Below are 26,136 nucleotides of genomic sequence, written 5' to 3' on the forward strand. Positions count from 1 at the left end.
CCATCTCTCTCTCTCCCTCTCTGTGCCCAATGTCTCTCTACCTCTCTCCCCCATCTCTCTCTCTCCCTCTCTTTGCCCAATGTCTCTCTTCCTCTCTCCCCCATCTCTCTCATCTCTCTCTCTCCCTCTCTCCCTCCCATCTCTTTCTCCCTTCCAACAGTATCTCTCTCTCTCTCTCTTTCCCCAATGTCTCTCTTCCTCTCTCCCCCCATCTCTCTCTCTCTCTCTCTCCCCCCATCTCTCTCCCTCTCCATTCTCAGCTCTTTCTCTCCTCCTCTCCTGTCCTGGGTTAGGGGCCTGCAACCCCCCCTCTTCCTCCTCCTCTCTCCTCCTCTCTCCTCCTCCTCCTCCTCCTCCTCTCCTCCTCCTCCCCCTCCCCCGGTATGTACCCAGTGTCATTGTTGAGATAATTATTTATTAACGGGTTCGTCGCTGTGCCCGTTCTGCTCCTGTCTGTCGTGCCATCTGCGCTCAGCAAGGTGCCACCCTCCACGTTCTGTTCTGCCCCGCCCGGGGGTAAGATGGACCCAGCAACGGCCAGGGCGACCATCACCTTCTGCACACACACACACAGGCACACACACACACACACACACATACACTCACACCTACACACACATACACAAGCATATGTACACATACACACAGACATTGATGCACAGAAGCACATACAAGAACACGCGCGCGCATGCGCGCGCACGCAGACACACACACACACACACACACACACACACACACACACACACACCTTCTGCTGACAGCTTCAGACCCCCACAGGGCACCTCGCACACTGGCCACCGTGGGTGGCACGCAGGCGTGGAGGGCAGGGAGCAGCAGTTGGCGCGCACTGGGCCTTCTGTCAGCCATTTGGACCTGTTTGTCTCCGCGTTACCTTGACAAAGTTATCAAGGATGGACGGTTCCCAAGTTCACCTGCCTCTCACTGCAGCTAGGACACATGGAGGACCAGGACCTGGACACCAAAATAAGACCAGGACCAGGACCAGGACCAGGACCAATACCAGGACCAGGACCAAGACCAGGACCAGGACCAATACCAAGACCAGGACCAGGACCAGGACCAAGACCAGGACCAGGACCAATACCAAGACCAAGACCAGGACCAAGACCAGGACCAGGACCAAGACCAAGACCAGGACCAGGACCAGGACCATGACCATGACCAGGACCAGGACCAGGACCAGGACCAAGACCAAGACCAGGACCAAGACCAAGACCAGGACCAGGACCAGGACCAGGACCAGGACCAGGACCAGGACCAGGACCAAGACCAAGACCAAGACCAGGGCCAGAAAAAAATGTTTTTATGGGGGTTTTCCAGAGAGCTCTGAGTTTTCACTAAACCTGCTTTCTGGAACACCCCGCGGTGTACTTTGTTGTTTTTCAGTGGGGTTTTGGTTTTGTTCTGTGTCCAATGCAAACGATGGAGCATATTTCTGTTGACAACCAAGACCAATTGTGTTTGTGGTGATGACGCAATGTGGGGTTTAGGGTGGGGGGGTCATATATTTTGTGTTTAAGAAATACTAATTAAAAATGTGTAAAATAAAAATAATAATAACTAGAAATGGTGCTCAGAGAGCACAGACCTCCGCCGCTGAATGCATTTCGTGGCTCTGTGTGCACCAAAATTGAATGGGTTCTAAATTGGCCCATGCTACACCCCTCCACCGAGTTTCATGAAAATCAGTTTGGTAGTTTTTGCGTAGTCATTCTGTAGTCAACAAAATGAATGGAGGTGAATGGGTTGGCCCACCCTACACCCCCCCCACGAGTTTCATGAAATCCAGCCAGGTAGTTTTTGCGTAATCTTGGTTAAAAAAATGAATGGAGGTGAATGGCCGGCCGTGTTTGGGCGGCCCGCGGACCCGACCCGTGCTTCGGATCCGCTCCAAAATTGAATGGGTTCTAAGTTGGACCATGCTGCACCTTTCCAATGAGTTTCGTGAAAATGCGTAATCCTGCTAACAAACACACACATGCACATATGCACGCACGCCACCAAAAACAAGGTAACACTACAGAAAGAAAGATAAAACGATGGCTTCAAAGTCGGATATTTCTGTCTAATGGAGATGGAGTCATGCTTTTCTGGGTGCTCTGTTGGGGCATCAGTCTGCTGAGATCAGGCTGATCAGCTGTCTGAGGGGAGCTCTGTACGTTCCAGACACGCTGAGGTCCATCAGTCCTTCTGAAGAGAGTTATAGTACACATGTTCCAGACACGCTGAGGTACATCAGTCTGTCTGAAGAGAGTTATAGTACACATGTTCCAGACACGCTGAGGTCCATCAGTCTGTCTGAAGAGAGTTATAGTACACATGTTCCAGACACGCTGAGGTTCATCAGTCCTTCTGAAGAGAGTTATAGTACACATGTTCCAGACACGCTGAGGTCCATCAGTCTGTCTGAAGAGAGTTATAGTACACATGTTCCAGACACGCTGAGGTCAATCAGTCCTTCTGAAGAGAGTTATAGTACACATGTTCCAGACACGCTGAGGTCCATCAGTCCGTCTGAAGAGAGTTATAGTACACATGTTCCAGACACGCTGAGGTCCATCAGTCCGTCTGAAGAGAGTTATAGTACACATGTTCCAGACACGCTGAGGTCCATCAGTCTGTCTGAAGAGAGTTATAGTACACATGTTCCAGACACGCTGAGGTCCATCAGTCTGTCTGAAGAGAGTTATAGTACACATGTTCCAGACACGCTGAGGTCCATCAGTCTGTCTGAAGAGAGTTATAGTACACATGTTCCAGACACGCTGAGGTACATCAGTCCTTCTGAAGAGAGTTATAGTACACATGTTCCAGACACGCTGAGGTCCATCAGTCCTTCTGAAGAGAGTTATAGAACACATGTTCCAGACACGCTGAGGTCAATCAGTCCTTCTGAAGAGAGTTATAGTACACATGTTCCAGACACGCTGAGGTCCATCAGTCCTTCTGAAGAGAGTTATAGTACACATGTTCCAGACACGCTGAGGTCCATCAGTCCGTCTGAAGAGAGTTATAGTACACATGTTCCAGACACGCTGAGGTCCAGTCTGTCTGAAGAGAGTTATAGTACACATGTTCCAGACACGCTGAGGTACATCAGTCCGTCTGAAGAGAGTTAAAGTACACATGTTCCAGACACGCTGAGGTCCATCAGTCTGTCTGAAGAGAGTTATAGTACACATGTTCCAGACACGCTGAGGTCCAGTCTGTCTGAAGAGAGTTATAGTACACATGTTCCAGACACGCTGAGGTCCATCAGTCTGTCTGAAGAGAGTTAAAGTACACATGTTCCAGACACGCTGAGGTCCATCAGTCTGTCTGAAGAGAGTTAAAGTACACATGTTCCAGACACGCTGAGGTCCATCAGTCTGTCTGAAGAGAGTTATAGTACACATGTTCCAGACACACTGCCTCTATCTGATCTCTCTGAAGAGGAGGGAAAGGCACACCCTAGGCCTGTTAATTGATTAAACAAATTAATCAAATTAATTAATTGCAATTAATCGCATATACTGTATCATTTTTTGACGGGAAAGGACATCAAAAGATATTTCAATTATAAGACATTACATTATTGTGGCAGACAAGTAAAGCATTGAATAGACATTACACAAAAGGTGGCTTTAGAAGTCAATATAATAAATTGTTTTATTTCATTATTATTTGCAATCTCTTGTAACAGTACCGCATGTGTAAGGTTATCAATCAATCTGAGCTACATATTCTGCATGCACCAGTGCGTTCGTAGATTTTTGAAGCTATTGTGCCTCTTGATGACAGCTTGTATCTGCATTGGAGGATGTAATTTGCAAAGCTTCCATTAAGCCCTGGTCTTCTACCATAGCAATTCATTTTGCGACTAAGTTTGTCAATTAAGTCTGAGGTAGACTTAGCCTACTTATTCTGTGCTGCCTGCTCTCTGTAGCCTATGGGGTCTGCTGGGCAAAATTTATTAAATAATAATAATATTATTAATAATAATAAAAACAACATTTTTTATTTCAATTAATTTGTGTTAATTTAATTACATGTTAACATATGCAGAATTAATTTATCTAATAAATGTGTTAAATTGACAGCCCTAGTACACACACACACACAGACACACACAGACACACACACACACACACACAGAGGGACACACACACACACACACAGGGACACACACAAACATGCAAACAATAACAAATTCCCACTTTGAAATTGGTGTGTGTGTTTGATGAAAGAGACCAGCATGCTTAGGGACTGGGACCCTATGTTCATGTCTCTGTACTCAATAAATAACCAGAACAAACATTGCCTCTCTCCCTCTCTACCTCCCTTTCATCTTCTCAATCTTCTCTCAAGCCTACCAAATCTCCCTCCATCCCTTGGCACCAGCTCTCTCTCTCTCTCACCCCTACCTCTTTCACACAGAGATAGCTCGTTCTCTCTCTGTGTGCCCCTCCCCCTCCCCCTCTCCCCCCCCTCTCTCTCTCTCTCTCTCGTTCACACAACCCATCTTTCTCACAACCCCTCTCCTACCTCTCTCTCCTATGCCTCTCCCTCCATCTCCATCTCTCTCTCTCACTCACACAACCCATCTTTCTGACAACCCCTCTCTCCTGTGTCCCCCTCCATCTCCCTCCATCCACCTCTCCCTCCCTCTCTCCATCCCTCCCTCTCCACCATAGTGTGGTGTGGCCGTGTGAGTGGAGACCATGGATGCTGGCCCTAAAGCAAGGGTTCTCAACCTTTTGTAACTTAAAGCAATACATCGCGATATTTGGACCTTTACAAACATGTCTGGTTCTTATTCTCCAATTAGATTTACTAACAGTAAGCTGAATCGTCCAAACAGTCTACTCAGAAAGATAATACATTGACATTTATTACCTTATAAAACTCGCGCCCCCGGGACGCAGCATTCAGTCGAAGTGCGCATGCGCAACGTTGTGCTTAAACAACACAGTAGTAGCTAACTATTCCGGCGTCTATGGATATCATGCGTTTTTTAGCTCAATGATATCATGTCGGAGGTGAGAAAACCGAAGCAAAACATCACGGAGGAAGCCAGAAAAAGAAAAAGACAATCTGATAACGTTACGACAGTACGACAGTGCACTTACTCACAGAGCCTGTGGGGGCACAGTTCCGAGAAAACCGGAGAAAACGCTATGTATTGCTTTAAGGCCCACTTTTGATGGTTAGAAAAATTCAGAGGACCACCTTGCTAAATACATGGGAACATAACAGGACTAGAGTTTTCATCCGAGGGAACGTTCGCTAGCTACATTAGCTGAACACATTTGTCTCAACACCAGGTGTGGTGATATTCAAACGTAACTGGTCATTGAAATTATGCATCATTACTTGATGTTTTTTATTTAGATGTGAATTATTGAGTACATTTAAATTACACAAATGAACAATTATAGGCCCATATCAACCCTCCCATTTCTAAGCAAAATAATTGTAAAGGTTGGTTTCCAACAACTCAATAACTTCCTGGCACTAAGTAATGGCTTTGATGTCTTCCAGTCAGGATTTCGACCACACCACAGCACTGAGACTGCTCTAATTAAGGTATTTAATGACATCCATTTAGCTCACTAAATACTATAACACTAGGCTTGTAGCCTATATGCTTTGAACTTCAAACTTTATTTGTATAGCACATTTCATACAGAGGCAACACAATGCACTTCACAGAAAGAGAAAGTGAACTCGAACTCGTGTTGGATTACGGCAACGCTCATTCCCGACCGTGCAAGTGGAAATGGCTTGATGTCAGCTCAACTGTTTAACGGGGAGAGAGTGCATGTATTGGGTTGGACTACAGCAGCTAGCTATGTCTAGCTCACTAGCTGCGAACCTGGACTGTTGCAACACCCACCCCCCCCCCCCCCACCCCCCCCACCCCTCAGTTTGACCACATCACACGAGTTCTAAGGTCTTTACACTGGCTTCCTGTCTGTCAAAGAATTTACTTTAAAATACTGCTAAAATTACGTTTACAATGCACTGAATGGTTTAGGGCCAAAATATATTTCTGATCTGCTCATACGCTATGAACCATCCAGACCCCTCAGGTCGTCTGGCACAGGTCTGCTTTCTGTCCCCAGAGTTAAAACAAAACATGGAGAAGCAGCGTTCAATTTTTATGCCCCACGTATCTGGAACAAACTTCAAGAAAACTGCTGGTCTGCTGCAACTCTTGGTTCTTTTAAAACAAGCCTGAAGACTTTTTTTGCCACTGCTTTCTAAGAGGAGTTATGTTTATCTGTATACTGCACTGTAACTTTTATTCCTGTACTCGATTTGTCCTGCTTTTTGTTTTAAGTGTCTATAATGTCTTGAATTTTGTTTTAATGCTTTTAATGTCTCATGTAAAGCACACTGAATTGCCCTGTGGCTGAAATGTGCTATAGAAATAAAACTGCCTTGCCTTGCCTTGAGAATGCCTCCTGGGCGCCTCCCTAGGGAGGTGTTCCAGGCGTGTCCAGCTGGGAGGAGGCCGCGGGGTAGACCCAGGACCAGGTGGCGGGACTACATCTCCGCACTGGCCTGTGAGCGGCTAAAGGATCCACCAGGCAGAGCTGGTTGATGCCGCTAGGGAAAGGGATGTCTGGGGCCCCCTGCTGGAACTGCTGCCTCCGCGACCCGACCCCGGATAAGCGGACGACGATAGATGGATGGATGAGTTAGCTGCTAGCCTATATCCTAATCCTACCTGACCAAGTGGTGAGAAAAAAAAGTCCCATCTCCAAAAGAATCCATTCAGCCAAGTCTCTGAAAATCCATACCAGGTTTTGCTCGTTACCTTGCCGCAGTTACCTTTCAGAGCGGCAGGCAAACAGCTGAGCGATCGAAGGAGAGTGGCAGGCAAAATAAATGTCATTTGAGAGATAAGAAAAAGTGTGTGGGGGGGGGGGGATAGAGCCTATATTTTTAAATGTGAGGGGGATATGCCCGTGGGCTTTCTGACTGGCAGGTGGGCTACTTTTAGGGGTGATCTTCTCTATGTAGGTTTGTGGCTGGCACACACTTCAACGCAGCGCTGTGGCTCGCGCTGTACTGTGACTAGCGAATTGATTGTCTCAGTTTCGCTTGTTGCCTTTTTACTAACAGTCTATGCACGTCCGTACAGATCCTAACGTGCATTCTCAGTATCAGATTCTCGCACTCCATTGGCCCAATCCCAATGTCCACACTCACACATTGTCTTTCTATGTAAGTCGCTTTGATTGGCAGGCTCTCAACATCAGAGGCCTAGTGTTTTCAGGTTTGTTTTCATGTGCCAGGGCAGAGCCATCGGGGGTGGGGGGGTATTCAACTGGGCTGTTTGTTTGTCTTTCTTTCTGTTGGTTTGAACTGTTTTTATTATTAGGATATCTTCTATCTTGTTGTTGAGGAGCCAAAACCTAATTTTTCTCATCAATTTTACCCAACATATGGCTATTGTATGTTGGATGTAGGCCTATCAATGATATAATCCTTGAATCCTACTTAGTCTACATATTCATTTTCTCTACTATCAGCGCCCACTTTCAATAAAAGTCAAAGCTTTCAATAAAATAAAAAGGAAATTGTAAAATATAATTAGTAATATATAAGCTTGGGATGAGACCCCCTGTCTGCTCTGCTCTCCTGTGACTCACTCTGCATGTGCAACAGTGGGTCTCAGCCTCAGTAGAGAGCAACGGTGTCATATTTCACTGTGACAAGACAGGAGTAAGGAGAGTTTACAGATTGCCTCATTAATGCTATCAGGTCCCCTATTAGCTTTGGGTTTCAATCCGGAATATTGCCAAATAGGCGCATTTGCTTTTCACCGTCTAGGGTAACCAATTAGAGCAATGGATGTAACTCCAGACTTTCACTTTCACTAGGAAACCTTCTTTGCAAACTATTTTAAACTTTTTTCAGCATAACGTTTGTTTTCGCACCAAACGTTTGCAAACATAAGCAAACAGTCTGAAAGGTAGGCTAGTTCGGTGAACTAGACGCTGGACTGAGGCAAATGTGAATTGCAGTCTATGACTGAATGAATGAATACCAGAGCTTTTTCACTCATCTGGATCGGTAGGTGGATCGGCGAACTCCGGCTGGTACCCGATCAGTGAACCACGTCTGGATCGGAGCCCGATCCCGATACTGGAACGGATCGGTCCCATCTCTACTGTAAGTCACTCACTAATCAAGTCGCTCCGCTGCCACTAGAGGTTGCTTGATCAACGATGCCTGCTGGGGGTTAGTCTGCAACACTACACGAAAATACCCCACCACCGCACTGACGCCACGGTGTTGCGTTACATTACATTAGGCATAGTCAAAGCGACTTAGAATAATTGCATTTAAAGTAGGAAAATCCAATGTACTACTACTGTACATGCCAGAACACACAAGTGCATCTCATTTCTAAAGCAAGTGACTAAGAGCATAATCTAGTCCTGAAGGCTAAGTGCAATTATAGCAAACTAAAAATACAAATGGTGCTTAAGAGGGAGGATCGTGGTGGTATTTCTTGAAGAGGTGAGTTTTGAGCAGATGGGCAGCGACTCTGCTGTCCTGACATCAGTAGCAGGGTTTTACACTGGATGCAAGCTGCTACAGGGAGCCAGTGTAGGGGGTGGAGAAGGGACGTTGTGTGGAAGAACTCTGGACATTGGCTCGACATACACACACACACACACACACACACACTCACACACACGCACAATCCCTCTAGCAAACACTCCACCTGAGTAAGAGCTCTTTCATTCGTCCTGCTCTACCACCCTTTGAGCTGACAGAACCCCGCTGTGGATTGGAGTGTCTGTCTCATGGTTAATAACAACCGCTAAGTTTCAGGGAATGTTACTTCCTTAGCCACCCACTGCTCGCCCGACCTGGAATATATCCCAATAAAATGCAGACCAGACTACCTACCGAGGGAGTTCACCTCGCTCATCATGACTGGTGTATATATACCATAGCAAGCATGCACTGAAATCGTAAACAGAGCTTCACAAAGCTCTGAATGAATGTCAGAACAAAAACCCCCACGCTGCGTTGATCGTAGCAGGGGACTTCAAGTCAGGCGGATCTCAAAAAAGGCCGTGCCTGACTTTTACCAACACTTCGGTAGTGCTACGAGAAGTAGCGAGTCTCTGGATCATTGCTATTCCATCTCGTCCATCTCGCTGGATGGATAGATCAGAAGCCACCCTTCAGGTCACGTTATATGACGCATTACGGGATCCACACAACAACTATAATAATAACAACAACTACCTAGGCTTCGACACCGACATACATAGAATTACTGAAAATGTTCTACACAAAATCGGAGAAGCTACAGATGCAGCAATACCAAAAGTGTCTGTTAGGACTTTTCCAAATCAGAAACCCCAGGTCGATAGAACCATCCGCGATGCTCTGAAAACCCACACGGAGGCTTTCAACACTGGGGTCAAGACTGGCAATATGGAGGACTGTAAATCATCAGCCTGGAATGTAAGGAAATCAGTGAAAGATGCAAAACGAAAATATGGAGAGAAGGTGGACACCCAATTCCAGCAGGGCGACCCTAGAAGTGTCGGCCAGGGACTAAGATCTAGGACGGATTACAAAGCCTGACTAAGTGAGGCCAGAACAACAACCTCCACCTACAGGTCAGTAAGATGAAGGAGATGATTGTGGACTTTGGGAGGAAACAGGAGAGAAACTACAACGCCCTAGTCATCGGGGGGACCCTTGTGGAGAGAGTGGAGAACGTCAAGTATCTTGGTGTCCAGATCACCAAGGATCTGACATGGAGAAAAAAACACAGACACTGCGAGAAGGAAGGCTCGGTAGAGGCTGTTCCACCTCAGATGGAAATTCAGAGGATCTCCCAAGATACTCAGGAGCTTGGACACATGCACAACTGAAAGCATCCTGCCAGGTATGGGAGTCGCCCCATGCAAGACCGTAAGGTGCTGCAGAGTGTGGTACAGGCAGCGGAACACATCACAGAGAAGACACTCCCACACCTCCAGGACTTCAACGTACTGTACACAAGTCGATGCAGGACCAGGACCAGGACCAGGAAAATTCTGAAAGATACCAGCCACCTGGACAATTAATTCTTCTCCCTGCTCAGGTCAGGTAGGAGGTAGTCCCAACGCCAGACCCATTAGAGTTATTTCGCTGATACACTACGTAAGCTACGCTAACTACTTTACTGCATGCTGCATTACAGCATTACAGTTACGGCTAATCCCTCATCACCCCACCTGATCCTCTGTTGTGTATGTTGTGTTGCCTCACCGGTTCCACCGTCAGTCGTAACATCCTCGTCTGCAGTCGCCTGCAACCCCTACAAGAACCTTGGTCTGCACTTCACCCTTCGCCAGATCTTACCATAACCTACGTTCGGTAAAGTATACCCTCTAGCCTACATTTTTGCTGCTCATAATTTGTTAGTGCCTATCTCTCGCCTGCTAACTTCACGGAGTTGCAGCGCCTAACTTTTGCTTGTAGCTTTTCCCCTGCGATCATTATCACTCACCCTCCTTCTCATCCTGGTCTCTCCATCATCCCGGACCCCCTCTGCCGAGTGCCGAGCGGTGCCCTGCTCCACCTCCAACCCTCTCCAGCTCCCACTAGCACTTTGTCTTATTATTTAGTGGCAGCATTTTTGTGCCACCCATTTTTTCATCCCGTATAATTTCGCGGCAAACCTTTTTGTGGCTCCCCTCTTTTGTTCCATTAAACCGCCCCTCCAGGCTTGAACCTGTTTATCTGCCTCCTCCGTTGCTGTGTGCCTGGGTCTTACTAGCCTAAACTGACAATTACTGCACTGTTTTACTTATTACTGTGGTTTAAAAACAGCATTGTTTATCTCTGTTGTACATATTATTATTATCATTATTATTATTATTAGTAGTAGTAGTTGATTTGATTTAGTAGTAGAAGTAGTAGTGTTATAATAATAATAATAATAATAATAATAATAATATTATTATTATTATTATTGTGGCTCAACATGTATTTCTTATTTTCCTTTGCAATACTTAGTGTGTGCTGTAAAGGAACGTGTGTGTACTATGCAGAAACACAGATGAACTACCACTAAGCAGCTGTTATGTTGTTTTCCTACTTGTTTGTTCTTCTCTGAACACCCTCCGGCAGGCGTTCTCAGAGCTGAGATAAGCCATACAGCATGGCAGGAAAATAATCTGGAGATGAAGAACATGGCCATCTCTGTTCTGAGTTTCATCCTAATGTTTACCCAACTGCTTTGTTTTGGATTTGAGTTTGATCACTGAAATACCAAATAACTCCTGTCGATTCCACTGATGCTGATCACGTGCTTTCCTGAAACCCCTCCTCTAACGCCCATTTCATGACGTTGAAATGATTTTTTTGGCCAATCAGCTTCAGTGTCCATTTGGAGTGTTAATATATGGTCTGGGTTCTGAATATACAGTAATGTGTGCTGAAGATATTGTGTTCTCGGCGGAAACTTTTTTGTCTCCCTCCAGAGAACCCAGTTGCAACTGTACTGTATGTTTGGAAATAAAGAAACGCACACACACACACACAAACGTCACACACACACACACACTCATCATCATCACCATACCAGTTATATAAACAGACAGACACACACACACACACACACACACCATCATCATCACCATACAGTACCAGTTATATAAACAGACAATGAAAACACGAACATTTGCAACACCATAGTAACCACCATAGAACACACAACCTGGGGAGCCCATGCATCTCATAGCATTAATAGGGTTAGTGGTATCACAATGCAAGACCAACAATCGTGTGTGTGTGCGTGTGTGTGCGTGTGTGTGTGTGCGTGTGTGACATCTGGCTTTGAGATAGGACAGGATATAATCTTACAACCTCACAGATCCGATCACCAGACAGTGTTGAGACGGGAGGTGGAGCAGGGTGACAGGCTGAGGTCAAGGGTCGAACGGAAGGTTTCCGGAGCATTCCAGAGGGTTCCAGGGCGAGTGCTGTTACAGGTAGGGTCATACAGTCCACAGGGAGGGTCATACAGTCCACAGGGAGGACAGCCTCTGAATCCCTAATCCAGCCTTCGCCACTGACCCCTAGAAACGAGGGCAGACCTGAGACCTCAGGACAGACGTGACCGAGGGCCTTCAGGGGCCCCCGAGCCTCCCTGGGGCCCCAGCGTCTGCTCTTAGCTGGGCCGGTTGTAGTCTGCCGTTCCCATGAATCAGGATGTATTACCATCTTCATCCATTGTAGCTCAGTGTAGTGTCTAAGAGGGTTTGGCATCATTGGTCAGGGGTTAGGGGTCAGGAGTTGCAGGCTAGGGTGGTCGACTAGTGCCCTAACTAGGACTAGCTAGGACAATGTGCCATGCTTCAGTGCAGGTAGGTACTGTAGGACGCATTCTCCACCCTAGTACGGTGTTGTACGGTGCAGGGAACATTCTCTAGTCCAGAGGTGGTCCAGGCCTGATCTCTGCCGACACCCCCACCCCCCAGGACCACCTGGGTCACACGGTATTTGAAATACAGTCAGTGAGCATACTGTATTTTCAAATAGTATTTGACCCAGAGTCCAAAATGTAGTCCAGCACGCCTCAGCCAAGTTCTGGATAGAGGGTTTGGTGCTCAACAGTAGAGGACAATACATGTATTAAAAACTGTTTACCTGGGCATTTCCACTGGACTACGCAAAATAAAGAAAACTGGAGCACTCATTCATATAGTCTGCATGTTTATTCCAGGGGTGGTGACTGACATCTCGACAATGTCTTCCTCAGAGTCAACACAGAACACAGGAAAAGGGAGGTATATATACCCTCTCACTTAATTACCTCAAATCTAAATAAAAACGACAAAATAATAAATAAAAAAAATAATAATACGTATCATAGTAAAGTAAACAATGGCATATGTATTTAGTCCTTAATTCAATTCATCTTTACAATGTGGTTTGTCTATTCAGAAATATATACATGTTCTGACTCTCATGCTCAACACAGAAGTCTGCCATAGCATAGTCCATATTCTTGATGCGTATGGCGGTTTTGTGCTCCCCTACGCGCACTTTAAGTGCTCGTATGGTCTGGCCTATATAGATTAGGCCGCAAGGACATTTAAACATGTAGATGACATGGGTGGAATTACAGTTAATTAAGTATTTTATCTCATATTTGGTGCCGCTGAGGGGGTGATAAAAGGGCGGATCAAACGAACACTTAAAGTGCGCAAAGGGGAACACAAAACCGCCATACGCACCGAGAATATGGACTATGCTATGGTACGCCACTACGTGGAAGCAAATCATGGCTCAGTCTCTTCCGCAGGCATGGAAAACATCAACCCTATTCCCAAGAGGAGGCGACATCATTAATAAATGACAACCGAGGGAAGCCTTGGACTGATGAACTCAATGCAGCCTCTTCTGGTGGAGTGAATGACCAAGCGAGCCTCTCCTGCTTCCTATAATGATCTCTCTCTCTTCTGTGTTGAAGGACATTCAATGTTGAGAACATGTATGTCTGTGAATAGACAAACCCCATTGTAAAGATGAATTGCATTTAGGACTAAAATGTATGCCATTATTTACTCTACTATGATACTCATTAATTCATTTTTTTTTTCAAAATGGCTGTCCCTGAGGTAATTAGGAGGGAGGGCATATATTTATATATATATATGTATACCTCCCCTTTGACTTTGTTCTGTGTGACTCTGAGAAAGACACATTGTCAAAACATCAGTCACCACCCCTGTAATAAATGTACACATTAAATGAATGAGTGTTCCAGTTTTCTTTATTGTGATTGGTCCAGTGGAAACGCCCATGTAAACAGTTTTTAATAGTAGCATTTGAGCCAGGTTTGGGTCAAACTGAGTCCAGCGTGTGTCGAGGCCAGGGTGGGGGATGCCCAGGTACCGGTACTGGAAAACCTGGACTCTGGTCTAGCAGGGTTTTCAGACCACAACGATAAACACACACACACACACGTCCCGGCCATGACCGGGAACCAGGAAACACTCACTCGGCTGTCTCCGTGACGACACAGTTGCGCTCCTGTACGCTCGGGCCTGGAAACAGAACAAAGGTTGGTCACCATGGAAATGTTAGTGACACTGTTCACAGATAAGTGACACGGGGGACCTGGCCGAGTTCAGACTGTAGAAGCAGGGTATCCTTGGTGTAGACTGGTTAAGTCTGTGCGGTCGGTGATCAAACGCTACCAGTGATCCATAATGAATGTGCTCAGAAACACCATCCACACACCATTCTGTACCCCCGACCCCACACACACTCTCAAACCCCACATGTTCTACATCCCTCCACACTTACACCCCCCACACCTTACACCTCCTCCAGCCTACATCCCTTAACCCTCCACCTACACCCCCTCCTCCCTAAAACCCTCCTCCCTACATCCCTCCTCCACACTACCTCCACCTCCTCAACCCTCCACCCACATCCCCTCAACCCTACATCCCTCCATCCTAATCCCTCCACCCACATCCCCTCAACCCTACATACCTACTCTACATCCCTCAACCCTACATCCCTCAACCCTACATCCCACCCTACATCCCTACTCTACATCCCACCCTACATCCCTCAACCCTACATCCCTCAACCCTACATCCCACCCTACATCCCTCAACCCTACATCCCTCAACCCTACATCCCTCAACCCTACATCCCTCCTCCATACTTCCCTTCAACCCTACATCCCTCAACCCTACATCCCTACTCTACATCCCTCCTCCATACTTCCCTTCAACCCTACATCTCTACTCTACATCCCTCAACCCTACATCCCTCAACCCTACATCCCTCAACCCTACATTCCACCCTACATCCCTCAACCCTACATCCCTACTCTACATCCCTCAACCCTACATCCCCTCAACCCTACATCCCTCCATCCTCCATGTCCTCAACCCTCCACCCCTCCATCCTGTATCCCTCCATTCCACATCCCCCCCACCCCCCCGGCCATCTGCTGTGGTCTTGGGGCAGGCCGATGGAGGCAGTTCTCCACACACTAAAAATTGATGGTCACAGTAAAACCACTATAAAACTCCTCTTTCCCCTGTCCCTATTCTTACACACACACACACCACACACACACACACCCACACCCACACACTTGGGCCATCACACACACACACGCACACACACACACAAACACACACACAACTCTACCTTAGACCCCAGAATGCACATCAACATGCAGATCTATACCATCACTGACGCAAAAGCGCACTCACACTCACACACATGCACAAACACACGCGTCCGGTATTACATCACATTTAATGATGCGTCCACTCCGCCCCCTCCCGGCGTTCTGAGTCATGAACAGAGAGAGTTATGGGTAATGGCTGTGCTCTGGACACAGGCAAGAAATCCCTTCATAACCGAAGATGCACTCGCGCGCCCGCACGCACGCCGCACACACACACACACATACACACACACACACACACACACACTCTCACAGACACACACCACACACTCCATCAACCCGGCAAGTCTCCTGATATAGGGCCTTGAGGAACGGCCGCCATAAGACGAGGAAGAGCGTGCGGATGGAGGTATACGGAGGAGAAAGCAGCAGAAAGAGGGGAGGAAAAGAGAGAGAGAGAAGCAAGGAGAGGGAGGTCACAGAGGAGAGCGAGAGAGGAGGAGGAGGACGAGGGAGGAGGACGAGGAGGAGGAGAGAGAGAGGTTAAAGTGTAGCTTAAGTAGGGCAGGAAGCAGAGAGCAGACTCTGGGCTTAGCTGGGGTTTAGGTCAGGAGAGACACGGGGTGACACTGACACACACACACACACGCACGCACGAGCACACACACACACACACACACACACGCAAGCACACACACACGCACGCACGCACGCACACACGCACACACACACACACACGCAAGCACACACACACACACACACACACACACACACACACACAGGCCAAGATTTGCTGCGTGGATAAGCACCCAATCAGAGAAGGGCGTGCGGTATCCTGGGGTTACCGGGGGTTTAGTCTGTACTGCTGACCCGGATTACAAAACTTTCAAACCAGAAAACTCTGCGATCCCCCTCGAGGAACAAGCCCAGCTTCTCGTGCATCTTAATATATACAGTATATATATATATATACACCAGGAAGGACATGGCAACCTTGCTCTATCTCTAAAACGTTTTATTTCCAGCGTTTCCGTTCTTCCAAAACCCGTCATCATATCGGGAATAGCCTAGTGCCCAGTAGCCGCTGCTCCTGTCACGACACCGCGCCCCGCCGTCGATCGACCAATCAGGACGCTGGATCTGAACCTCTCCGTTCACACACACCAACAGACGGAATGAAGGGATGAGATGAAGCGACAACGCTGGGGAGGACGACAATCATAACAGAGATGAAAGGGGAGAGGGGGCGGGCAGAGAGAGAGAGAGAGAGGGAGAGGGATAGAGAGAGAGAGAGAGAGAGAGAGAGAGAGAGAGGGAGAGAGAGAGAGAGAGAGAGAGAGAGAGAGAGAGAGAGGGAGGGGGAGGGGGCATTTCAGTGGGAGAGGACATTGTAGTCCTGGTATGCTGCACATCTCTATCTCGCCCCCCCTCGTTCTCTCTCCACCCCCACCCCGGACCCCCGCGGGGATCAGACGAGGGTTCTCCAAAGGCGATTCTCGGCAACACCCAAATCAGAAACGATGGCATGACGGGAGAAGAGACGGGGGAGAGAACCCCGAAAGAATTAACCAGCAGGAGGCACACAATCACATACGCACGCGCACGCACACACACACACACGCACACACTCCTGGTCTGGCCGATATCACAGCATCTCTTCAGAGAGGGGTCAAAGGATCGTCCGCTGAGAAGAGAGGAAGGTCAGAGGTCGAGGGGAGGCCGCGGGGAGCGCTTAGAGAGACCAAAAACAAAATGGCCGACGCCTACAGCACTCTGATGGGTATCTGGAGCAGGGTCACTAGAAGGTTTTCCTTTTCCACACACACAAACACACACACATACACACACACACACACCCCACAGACACACACACACACACACACACACACACACCCCACAGACACACACACACACACACACACACACCCCCCACAGACACACACACACACACACACAGGGAAGAATAGGACTTGAGAAATGCCAGCCTGCTACATATTCATAGGCCATTTTCAACAAGGACGCAGGCTACTCTGAGAGAAAGCAGATTTACAAGTGCCGGAAAAAATCGTATGAAATAAAGCAGCCAATCCATTTAACATCATGTCCCTGGTATGGAGAGAGACGCCCTAAATGATCGCTCTAAGTGTTTCTCCATTGAAATGACGGTCTGTAACAGCTTACGGGCACACTATAAATTCACTGGCTTTTAGCACCTCTCTTCACACTTTTAGGGAGCCGAAAGACTTACTGCTCACTATAAGAGGAGAGAGAGAGAGAGAGAGAGAGAGAGTGAGAGAGAGAGGAGCAGAGAGAAAGAGAGAACACAATTTATTTTTTTTGTTATGCCAATGAAGCCATTTGAATCTGAGAAAGAGAGAGGGAGAGAGTAAATGAGAGAGAGACAAGAGAAGGACAGAGAGAGAGAGAGAGTGAGGAGTGCCAAACAGGAGGTGCTTCTCGTTTGTCCCCCCCCCCACCCCCCCCTCCCTCTACAGGATGTGTGCGAAATTGGCTCGCAGGACGAAAACAATCTCAATCGATTCCTGCCCCCCACAGACAACTTTTGAAATACCACCCACCCCCTCTTAAAAGTCTCCACAGGACATTACAAAACACAGCCTGTCCTCTCTCTCCCCGGCTGGAAGACTCAATCACTCTCTCTCTCTCTTTATCTATCTATCTTTCTCTGTCCAATCCTCTCGTTCTGTCTCATTCTCTCGGACTAATACAGCAGAAAACCCTTGAATACGGTCGGGGGAAATAGAGTGGTCACTCTGCAAGCACTCGACAGAGTGTGTCTGGTCATTCTAGCGTCTCTCTGCTCTGCATCTAGCGAGCGTTCCATCTGCACTCAAGTACCGGGTTCCAGAGAAGTCCTCAGAGGAACCCTACTATACGGTACTATATATCAACCCCCCCTCTCTCTCTTTGTTCCTCTCTCTCTCTCTCTCTCTCTCTCTCTCTTTCTCTGTGGCTCCACTTGTTTTATAGCACTTAGTACTCTCGACAACAACGCAATGGAGCGGGCCCAAAACCTGATTTACCTCAAGCATCGTCAAAAACTTTCAAGAGTGTGTTTTATGTATTTGTCCCGGGTGTAGCGCTAGCTTCTGGTGAAATGGCAGCAGGACTTCCAGGGACTTTGAGAAGTCTTTGCTCCAGAGCCCGGGCTGGCGGGGAGGGCCGGACAGTGCCCGGGACAGAGTGTCCGGCGTCGGGGAAGCAGGGCAGGACGGTCCCTGATGGTGGTCAGTGGTCACGGAGGGCTGGGCCGAAAGAGGGAACGAGAAGAAGGGGACAGGAGGAGGAGGAGGACAGCACCTCCTCTCCATCTGAGCTAATTAGGAGCGAGGGAGGAGGGATCGGAAGGGGGGGAGGAGCAAGGTGCTCCAGAAAGGGAAAAAAAAGGAAAAAGGAGAATGCGAGGCGACCTCCTCAAGTCTGAGCAGCCATAGAAATAGCTGACCCACTTGTAGACACACTTTCTCCAGCAGGCTGTCCTGGATGCACTAGCTAACCTACATAGACAGATCTGCTCTGCACTGCAGCACAGCCAGCCTACAGCTACACAGGCCTGGGATGCTGAGCGAAGACCTGTAGAGCTATAACACCATATAACAACAGTATAATACTATATAACACTAGTATAATACTATATAACACCATATAACACTAGTATAATACTATATAACACCATATACCAATGGTATAATACTATATAACACTAGTATAATACTTTATAACACTAACAACTGTGTAATTAAGCAATAACACACAGTGGTGCAATAACACCTTGTTTCCAGGGTGGGAAACTTGCTGAAAGAAAAGGTAACGGACACTTTCCATATGACTTACGGTTCCGAGCCCCATGTTAACTAAAAACAAGACAGTTTTAGGAACTACTTTTCTTGGTGGAGTTCGCGAAAATTGATATGAAAGACAGTAAAATAGTACTTTTGTACAGATGATGTATAAAAGCACAACGCACTGGAAGTCGTGCTATATCGTGAAGATGGGAACGGCTGTGCTCATTGCTTAGATATCAAGTCAAAGTCAGGGCACCTTTGACGAGGTGCTGAACAGCGAAAACAACCGTGGCGATGAAGTGGGTCGCCGCGCCCTCGGAGCTCTGATGCAAAAATATTTAATGACACACAAAGAACACGTTTCTACAGCTCTGCTCCCTAATCAGGGTTAATCAGATTAGCCCTGATGGAAGGTTGCTAATTTTTTCGTGTCATTAAATATTTTTGCATCAGAGCTTTGGGTGTGTGCAAACCCACGTTATTTTCCTAACACAATACAGCAGGTACTACTATACTACTATATAACATGAAATAACACCAGCAGGTCACGATGTAACACTATATACACACTATAACACAATACACCAGGTGTATAACCCTACATGTATATAGCACTATAAAACACGATATAACATTACATAACCCCTAAAAGAGGCCTGAACACATCTCTGTATGGCTTGGGCCACTATTGTAGAAAGTAACTCCTTAATTGACCCATTTAGATGAATAAAGGACTAAACACAGCACCATATAACCAGAGTAGCAGGCTGCAGGTCCCCAGCTGGTGATGCCGGTGTGTGTGTGTGTGTGTGTGTGTGTGTGTGTGTGTGTGTGTGTGTGTGCGCGCGCGTGTACTGCAGGGACGAGGCCATGTGGGACGTTAGCTAACTAACCATGAGGAACAGCTGGGCCACGTTCAGGCTGGTGACACACACACCATGCTGAACACTGCAGAGAGGTAGGTCACTGATAAAGCACTCCAATCACGGCAGAGGTAGCAGAGATGGTTCGGAATCACAGCCCCTGCATTGTGTGTGTGTGTGTGTGTGTGTGTGTGTGTGTGTGTGTGTGTGCGCGCGCGTGAAAATTGTAATCTCAAATGTCATCTACCATTTCCAAGGCGAGAAGGTAGAAATCCACAGAACAGAAGACAACCTCTGAAGAAACACTGTTTTCACTGATGGAACTCCAGCTTGTGTAATGGTGCTACGCAACGCACGCGCACACACACACACACACACACACACACACACACGCAGAAGCCATTACCACACAGAGCCGTTTACATATAGACGTTACGTAAAAGAAAGCCATTAGTTAGCCCGACAAAGGCTGCAGACAGAAGACCGCTAATGCATATCAACACATCTGTTAATGTTGCCGGATGATGCGTCGCCCAAACGTGCAGCGCAAATGAGTGCAGCAGGATTGGATTATGATGATGATGATGATGATGATGACGACGATGACAACGGCGATGATGAAGAGCCCGTCCTCAGAGCCGCGGCGCCCCGGGGGGCGGCGGCGTGCGGCCGGCATAACAATGAAGCCTGGACCTCTCCCGACCGGCACCATCGGGGGCTAATATGCTCGCGCTAATCGTTTAAAAAAGGCGGCCGGTGCTTTTATGCTGAGAGCAAAAAAAACAAGACAAACTGGGTAAAGCCAGATGCCTCGGGTGGGAGAATCTCGCATTAACATGACATGTTTGGCTTTGTTTTTGTTGTGTGTGTGTGTGTGTGTGTGTGTGTGTGTGTGTGTGTGTGTGTGTGTGTGTGTGTGTGTGTGTGTGTGTGCGCCGAGCCGCGTCCACCGTCGCGGTGCGAGCGCAGCGGGGAGGTTTGTGGGCGGCGACTTAAAAGCAGCGCCCTGACTGTGTCTTTCTCCGCCGCTTGGCGTTGGCAGTGGCTGTTTTTAGGCGCTCATCCATTACCTGGCCTCTGTTCTCAAACTGTCACGCCTCCCCCGGCCGGGCGGCCGCTGTCGGCAGCTGCACGGCATGCTGGGAATACGAGGACTTAGGCTGTGTGTCCACCAACGAGCTGTATGTAGCTGAACAGCGGCAAGCTTACAGCTGCGTAGAGCGCACTAGAACCGGAGTTTAGAGCTGGCTAGGCTACCGATGTTTTACAGCTACGTTAGCAACGAGTGTTGTGTTTATGCAGACTGCAGATTAACTAGCCTGGTTAAGATAGCTAGCTAATGTTAGCTAGTGCTAACGTTTGCTGTCTCTGCGGTTCTGCCAAAAACTGACTGTTGTCATTGTCAGAACAGCCGTTTACAGCCTGCGCTCTAGCCCAAAAAGTTAAACTTTTTTCAACTGCAAAAATAGCCTATAGCTCATGGCGCTAAAAGGCACTTGGAACACAGCTCTCGTCTCTATAGCGCCCTAGAGGTCATTACCCATTGTAAACAACGAGAAAACAGCGCCAGCTCTAAAATACAGCTCCCCAGTGGACACACACCCTTGAGCTATCTAGACAGGACTGGCACGACGCGATATGATTGTCCGTCTGTCTGTCGTCTGTCTGTCTGTCTGTCTGCCAGTTTGTGTGTCTGCTATCCTGTCTGTCTGCCTGTCTGTCTGTCTGTCTGTCTGTCTGTCTGTCTGTCTCTGTCTGTCTGTCTGTCTGTCTCTGTCTGTCTGTCTGTCTGTCTGTCTGTCTGTCTGTCTGTCTGTCTCTGTCTGTGTGTGTGTGCCTGTCTGTCTGTGTGTGTGTGTGTATGTGTGTGCGTGTGTGTGTGTGTGTGTCTGTCTGTGTGTGTGTGCGTGTGTGTGAGTGTATGTGTGTGTCTGTCTGTCTGTGTGTGTGTGTGTGTGTGTATGTGTGTGCGTGTGTGTGTGTGTGTCTGTCTGTGTGTGTATCTGTCTGTCTGTGTGTGTGTGTGTGAGAGAGAGAGAGAGAGAGAGAGAGGTGAGTGTGTGTAGGGGACGGTTGTTGGTTCCAAGGGAGGAAAACATTGGACCTACCTCTGGACCTGGCGGCTCTGTCTGTGTGGTTCTGTCAGCTTTTTGGCAGGTGGGCTTCAGGGCAGCTTTGGCACACTCCTGCATCCAAAACAAACACACCCAGTCACAACCCACAAAACCGTTGGTGGGTCTCTTATCCAGCACTGGCACACAGCCCCCTCTGGATGGAACGCATGAATCAAGGTCACGACGAACTCGCTAAATGTTGGGTCGTGCGACATGAGGCCGCAGCACGCAGGAGGGCATAGCTACCCCCCCCCCTCTGGTAAATATCCCTCTGGTATCACACGAGAGCCACAAAAACTCCCAGGCGATAACGTTTTTAGAGCAGATCACAGCGAAAACCTGGCACCACATAACACCTCAGAAAGCTCTTAAAGCCCCCTGGTACAGGAAACCTTCGGAGGCGGGGGAAAGGGGGGGGGGGGGTTGTAGCCAAATATTGGACCGGCGGGTACCGCGCAAAGTGCACTTGCACAAAATCAGCTCATAAAAAGTGACAGTCGGGTCGCTCGGCTGTTTGGGCGGTTTGCCTGGGTGGGTGGGGGGGGGGGGGCTCTGGCTCCTCGCTCCTCTCTCGCCCTGGAGGTACGGCGCTTCCTCTCGGCTTCCCGCCACCCCCCTTCACCCCCCTCCGTCTCTACCTTCGCCCCCCATCCCTCCATCCCCTCTCCCGAGCCCCCCCCCCCCCCGCTCGGCAGACCCCTCTCAATACGAACTCAATCAATTAGCCGGTCAGGTTTACGGTCACCTTCCGAGGCATATGTTGGGCGTGGGGGGGGGGGGGCGACGCAGTGGCAGGCCTGCTGGAGGATGTAGTGTGTATGCAGGCGTGTGTGCGATCTGCTCACGGCCAATCAAAGTGATCAGGGCGCGCTCGACCACCGACCATATGGTGCTCTACGAGCGCGGGCTGGGCAATGAGGAGAGAGAGAGAGGGAGAGAGAGAGAGGGAGAGAGAGAGAGGGGACATTGAGACAGAGAGGGAGGGAGAGAGAGAGGGAGAGGGGACATTGAGACAGAGAGGGAGGGAGAGAGAGAGGGAGAGGGGACATGGAGACAGAGAGGGAGGGAGAGAGAGAGAGAGAGGGGACATGGAGACAGAGAGGGAGGGAGGGAGAGAGAGAGAGAGAGGGGACATTGAGACAGAGAGGGAGGGAGAGAGAGAGGGAGAGGGGACATTGAGACAGAGAGGGAGGGAGAGAGAGAGGGAGAGGGGACATGGAGACAGAGAGGGAGGGAGAGAGAGAGAGGGAGGGACAGGGGACATTGAGACAGAGGGAGGGAGAGAGAGAGAGGGAGAGGGGACATGGAGACAGAGAGGGAGGGAGAGAGAGGGAGAGGGGACATTGAGACAGAGAGGGAGGGAGGGAGAGAGAGAGGGAGAGGGGACATTGAGACAGAGAGGGAGGGAGAGAGAGAGAGGGAGAGGGGACATGGAGACAGAGAGGGAGAGAGAGAGGGAGAGGGGACATTGAGACAGAGAGGGAGGGAGAGAGAGAGAGACAGAGAGAGGGGACATTGAGACAGAGAGGGAGGGAGAGAGAGGGAGAGGGGACATTGAGACAGAGAGGGAGGGAGGGAGAGAGAGAGGGAGAGGGGACATTGAGACAGAGAGGGAGGGAGAGAGAGGGAGAGGGGACATTGAGACAGAGAGGGAGGGAGAGAGAAGGGAGCGGGAGGAGGATAGGGAGAAGGAGGGAGGAGGGAGATGGATAGGAGGGAGGGAGGGAGGAGGAAGCGAGGGAGCAAGAGAGAGAATATAGAGACAGAAGGAGAGAGGACACAGAGATGGAGGGAGAGAGGAGAGAGATAGAGGGAGAGAACAGATAGAGGGAGAGAGGGAGGGGACAGATTGAGGGAGAGTGAGAGGGAGAGAAGAAAGAGATAGAGGAAGAGAGGGAGAGAGGACACAGAGGTAGAGATAGAGGGAGAGAGAGAGTGAGAGTTAAACCGAGATAAAATTACATTTATCACAATAAAATCATTCAAACCGTGTTTCATTGCTGCGCTTTGAAAAACTCACTGTAAATACTGTCCAGCATCAACCAAAGCTAGCAACAGTCTCCAAGACACATTATTTTAATGTTTATGCAAAGTGCATAGTGCTTGGTCACTATAATCTTGATATCAAATTCTCATCTCTAAGAGGAGAGAGGGAGAGGGGGAGCGGGATGGAGAGAGAGAGAGGGGGAGAGAGGGAGAGAGGAAGATGGTACCTGAACCATAATGAGCAAACAAAAAGATGCCAAATGGGCTCATTCCCCGTGGCTAGACTGGCACTGGCTGCTCCCAGCGTGGTGCGCCTCGCGTTACAGGAAACAGACGTTACGCAATACCAGGCCTCAGAGGCAAAATATCAAGCACCACATTACGCTTCATCTATGCACACGTATGTGGCGTTCTACAGGTGCACTGGATGTAAAATGAAGGCTCTCACTACAGACTCCCCTGGATCCAGATTTAGGACTATTTTAGGTAGCATGGATTTCTGATAAAACAAGATAGAAAACAGCATTATATAATCATTTGAATGTTTTTCCAGACTTCTGATAGGGATTGAAAAGTCTATAATCTCTCGCTGATCTATTAAGCTGCCTTGGAATGTTGCAGAGGAGAATAAACATTCAGAGCCAAGTTTTTTCCTTTGTTTCATATTATATATAAATATATATATATATATTTATATATATATATATATATATGTGTGTGTGTATATATATATATATATATATATATATATATGTGTGTATAGATATTATTATTTATACCTATAGTAAGAGCTTGCTGAGCTTTTTATAAGTTTGAGAGAAAGAGAGAGAGAAAGAGATACTGTTTATTATTCACGTTTTTGTATTATTATTATTATTATCATTATTTATTAAGTATCATTTTTCTTTTTTTTCTTTCTTTTCTTTTTCTGCTTTGGCAACATTATGAAACGTCATGCCAATGAAGCTTCTTGACTTGAGAGAGAGAGAGAGAGAGAGAGAGAGAGAGAGAGAGAGAGAAAGGGAGGGAGGGAGGGAAGGAGAAAATAAGAGAAGGAGAGATTACATCAAGTCAACAGAATGAGAAGAGAGCAAGGTGTTCCAAACCAACCCCAGACTAACACCACCCAGTGATCAGTGTGCTGCTCCAGGCGTCTGTGAGGAGTGGCGCCCTCTACTGGTGACACACTCTCCTACCCCCAGAGCTGCTAAAGCACCAGTCGGAGGAGGACTGCCTCCCTACTGCTCTGGACCATGGCATGGAGGACATCCCACAAACCTGGGAAACAAAATGATTTGGGGACGTGGCCCGTTGTCACGCTGAAAGTGTGTGTGCGTGTGAGTGTGTGTGTGCGTGTGAGTGTGTGAGTGTGTGTGTGAGTGTGTGTGTGTCTCACCAGTTCTGTTTGCAGCGTGAGGATAAGCTCATCCCTCTCCCTGAGCTGCAGTTTCAGGACCTCCTCCCTCCCGGACTCCTGCAAACACAACACAGGAACAAATTCACACGTCAGCTTCAACACACACACACACACACGCACACACTTACTTAGAGTCACACTCCAACATCTGAACACACGCACGCACTTAGAGTCACACTCCAACTTTTGCGAACACACACACACGTACATGCACACACTTAAGAGTCACACTCCAACTTCTGAACACACACACACACTTACACGCACACACTTAGAGTCACACTCCAACTTTTGAGAACACACACACATTTAGAGTTACACTCCAACTTTGCTTTCCTGATTTCCAAAAATGAATGAATGAATGAATGAATCATTGAATGAATTAATGAACTATTCATTCCTTCATTTATTCATTCATTCGTTAAATAAAAGATCAATTTTGGGATTCATGAATCGATTCTGAATCATTTGAATCTGAATCATCAGAATCGATGAATCGATTTTTTAAACCCAGCCCTACTGCGTACAGCTCTCTACCACTCCACCATGACCTTGTACTGTCAGACGCTCTGGAAGAGAGAGAGGGGAGGAGGGAGAGACGGGGGAGAGAGGGAGGATGGAGAGAGAGGTGGTAAGAGGAGAAGAGAAAGAGGGAGGAGGGAGAGGGCTACACCTGCTTCAAGGACAAGAGAGGAGAGAGAGAAGATAGAGGGAGTAGGGAGGGGAAGAAGAGAGGAGAAGAGGAGAGGAGAGGAGAAGA

The 26,136-nt window shown here is 48.1% G+C and overlaps 1 protein-coding gene across 1 annotated transcript in view; it reads right to left on the reverse strand.

Moving 5' to 3' along the window:
- ccser1 (coiled-coil serine-rich protein 1) overlaps nucleotides 1–26,136 on the reverse strand; it is a gene marked incomplete at both ends in the record, with an annotated part of 103,031 nt that overhangs the window by 30,989 nt on the left and 45,906 nt on the right. The window contains 2 exon segments of the mRNA XM_084439646.1: nucleotides 21,968–22,045; nucleotides 25,356–25,433. Coding sequence (XP_084295772.1) covers nucleotides 21,968–22,045; nucleotides 25,356–25,433 — 156 coding nt within the window.

The sequence above is a fragment of the Borostomias antarcticus genome (genome assembly GCF_949987555.1).
Source record: "Borostomias antarcticus genome assembly, chromosome: 6".
Taxonomy (NCBI): domain Eukaryota; kingdom Metazoa; phylum Chordata; class Actinopteri; order Stomiiformes; family Stomiidae; genus Borostomias; species Borostomias antarcticus.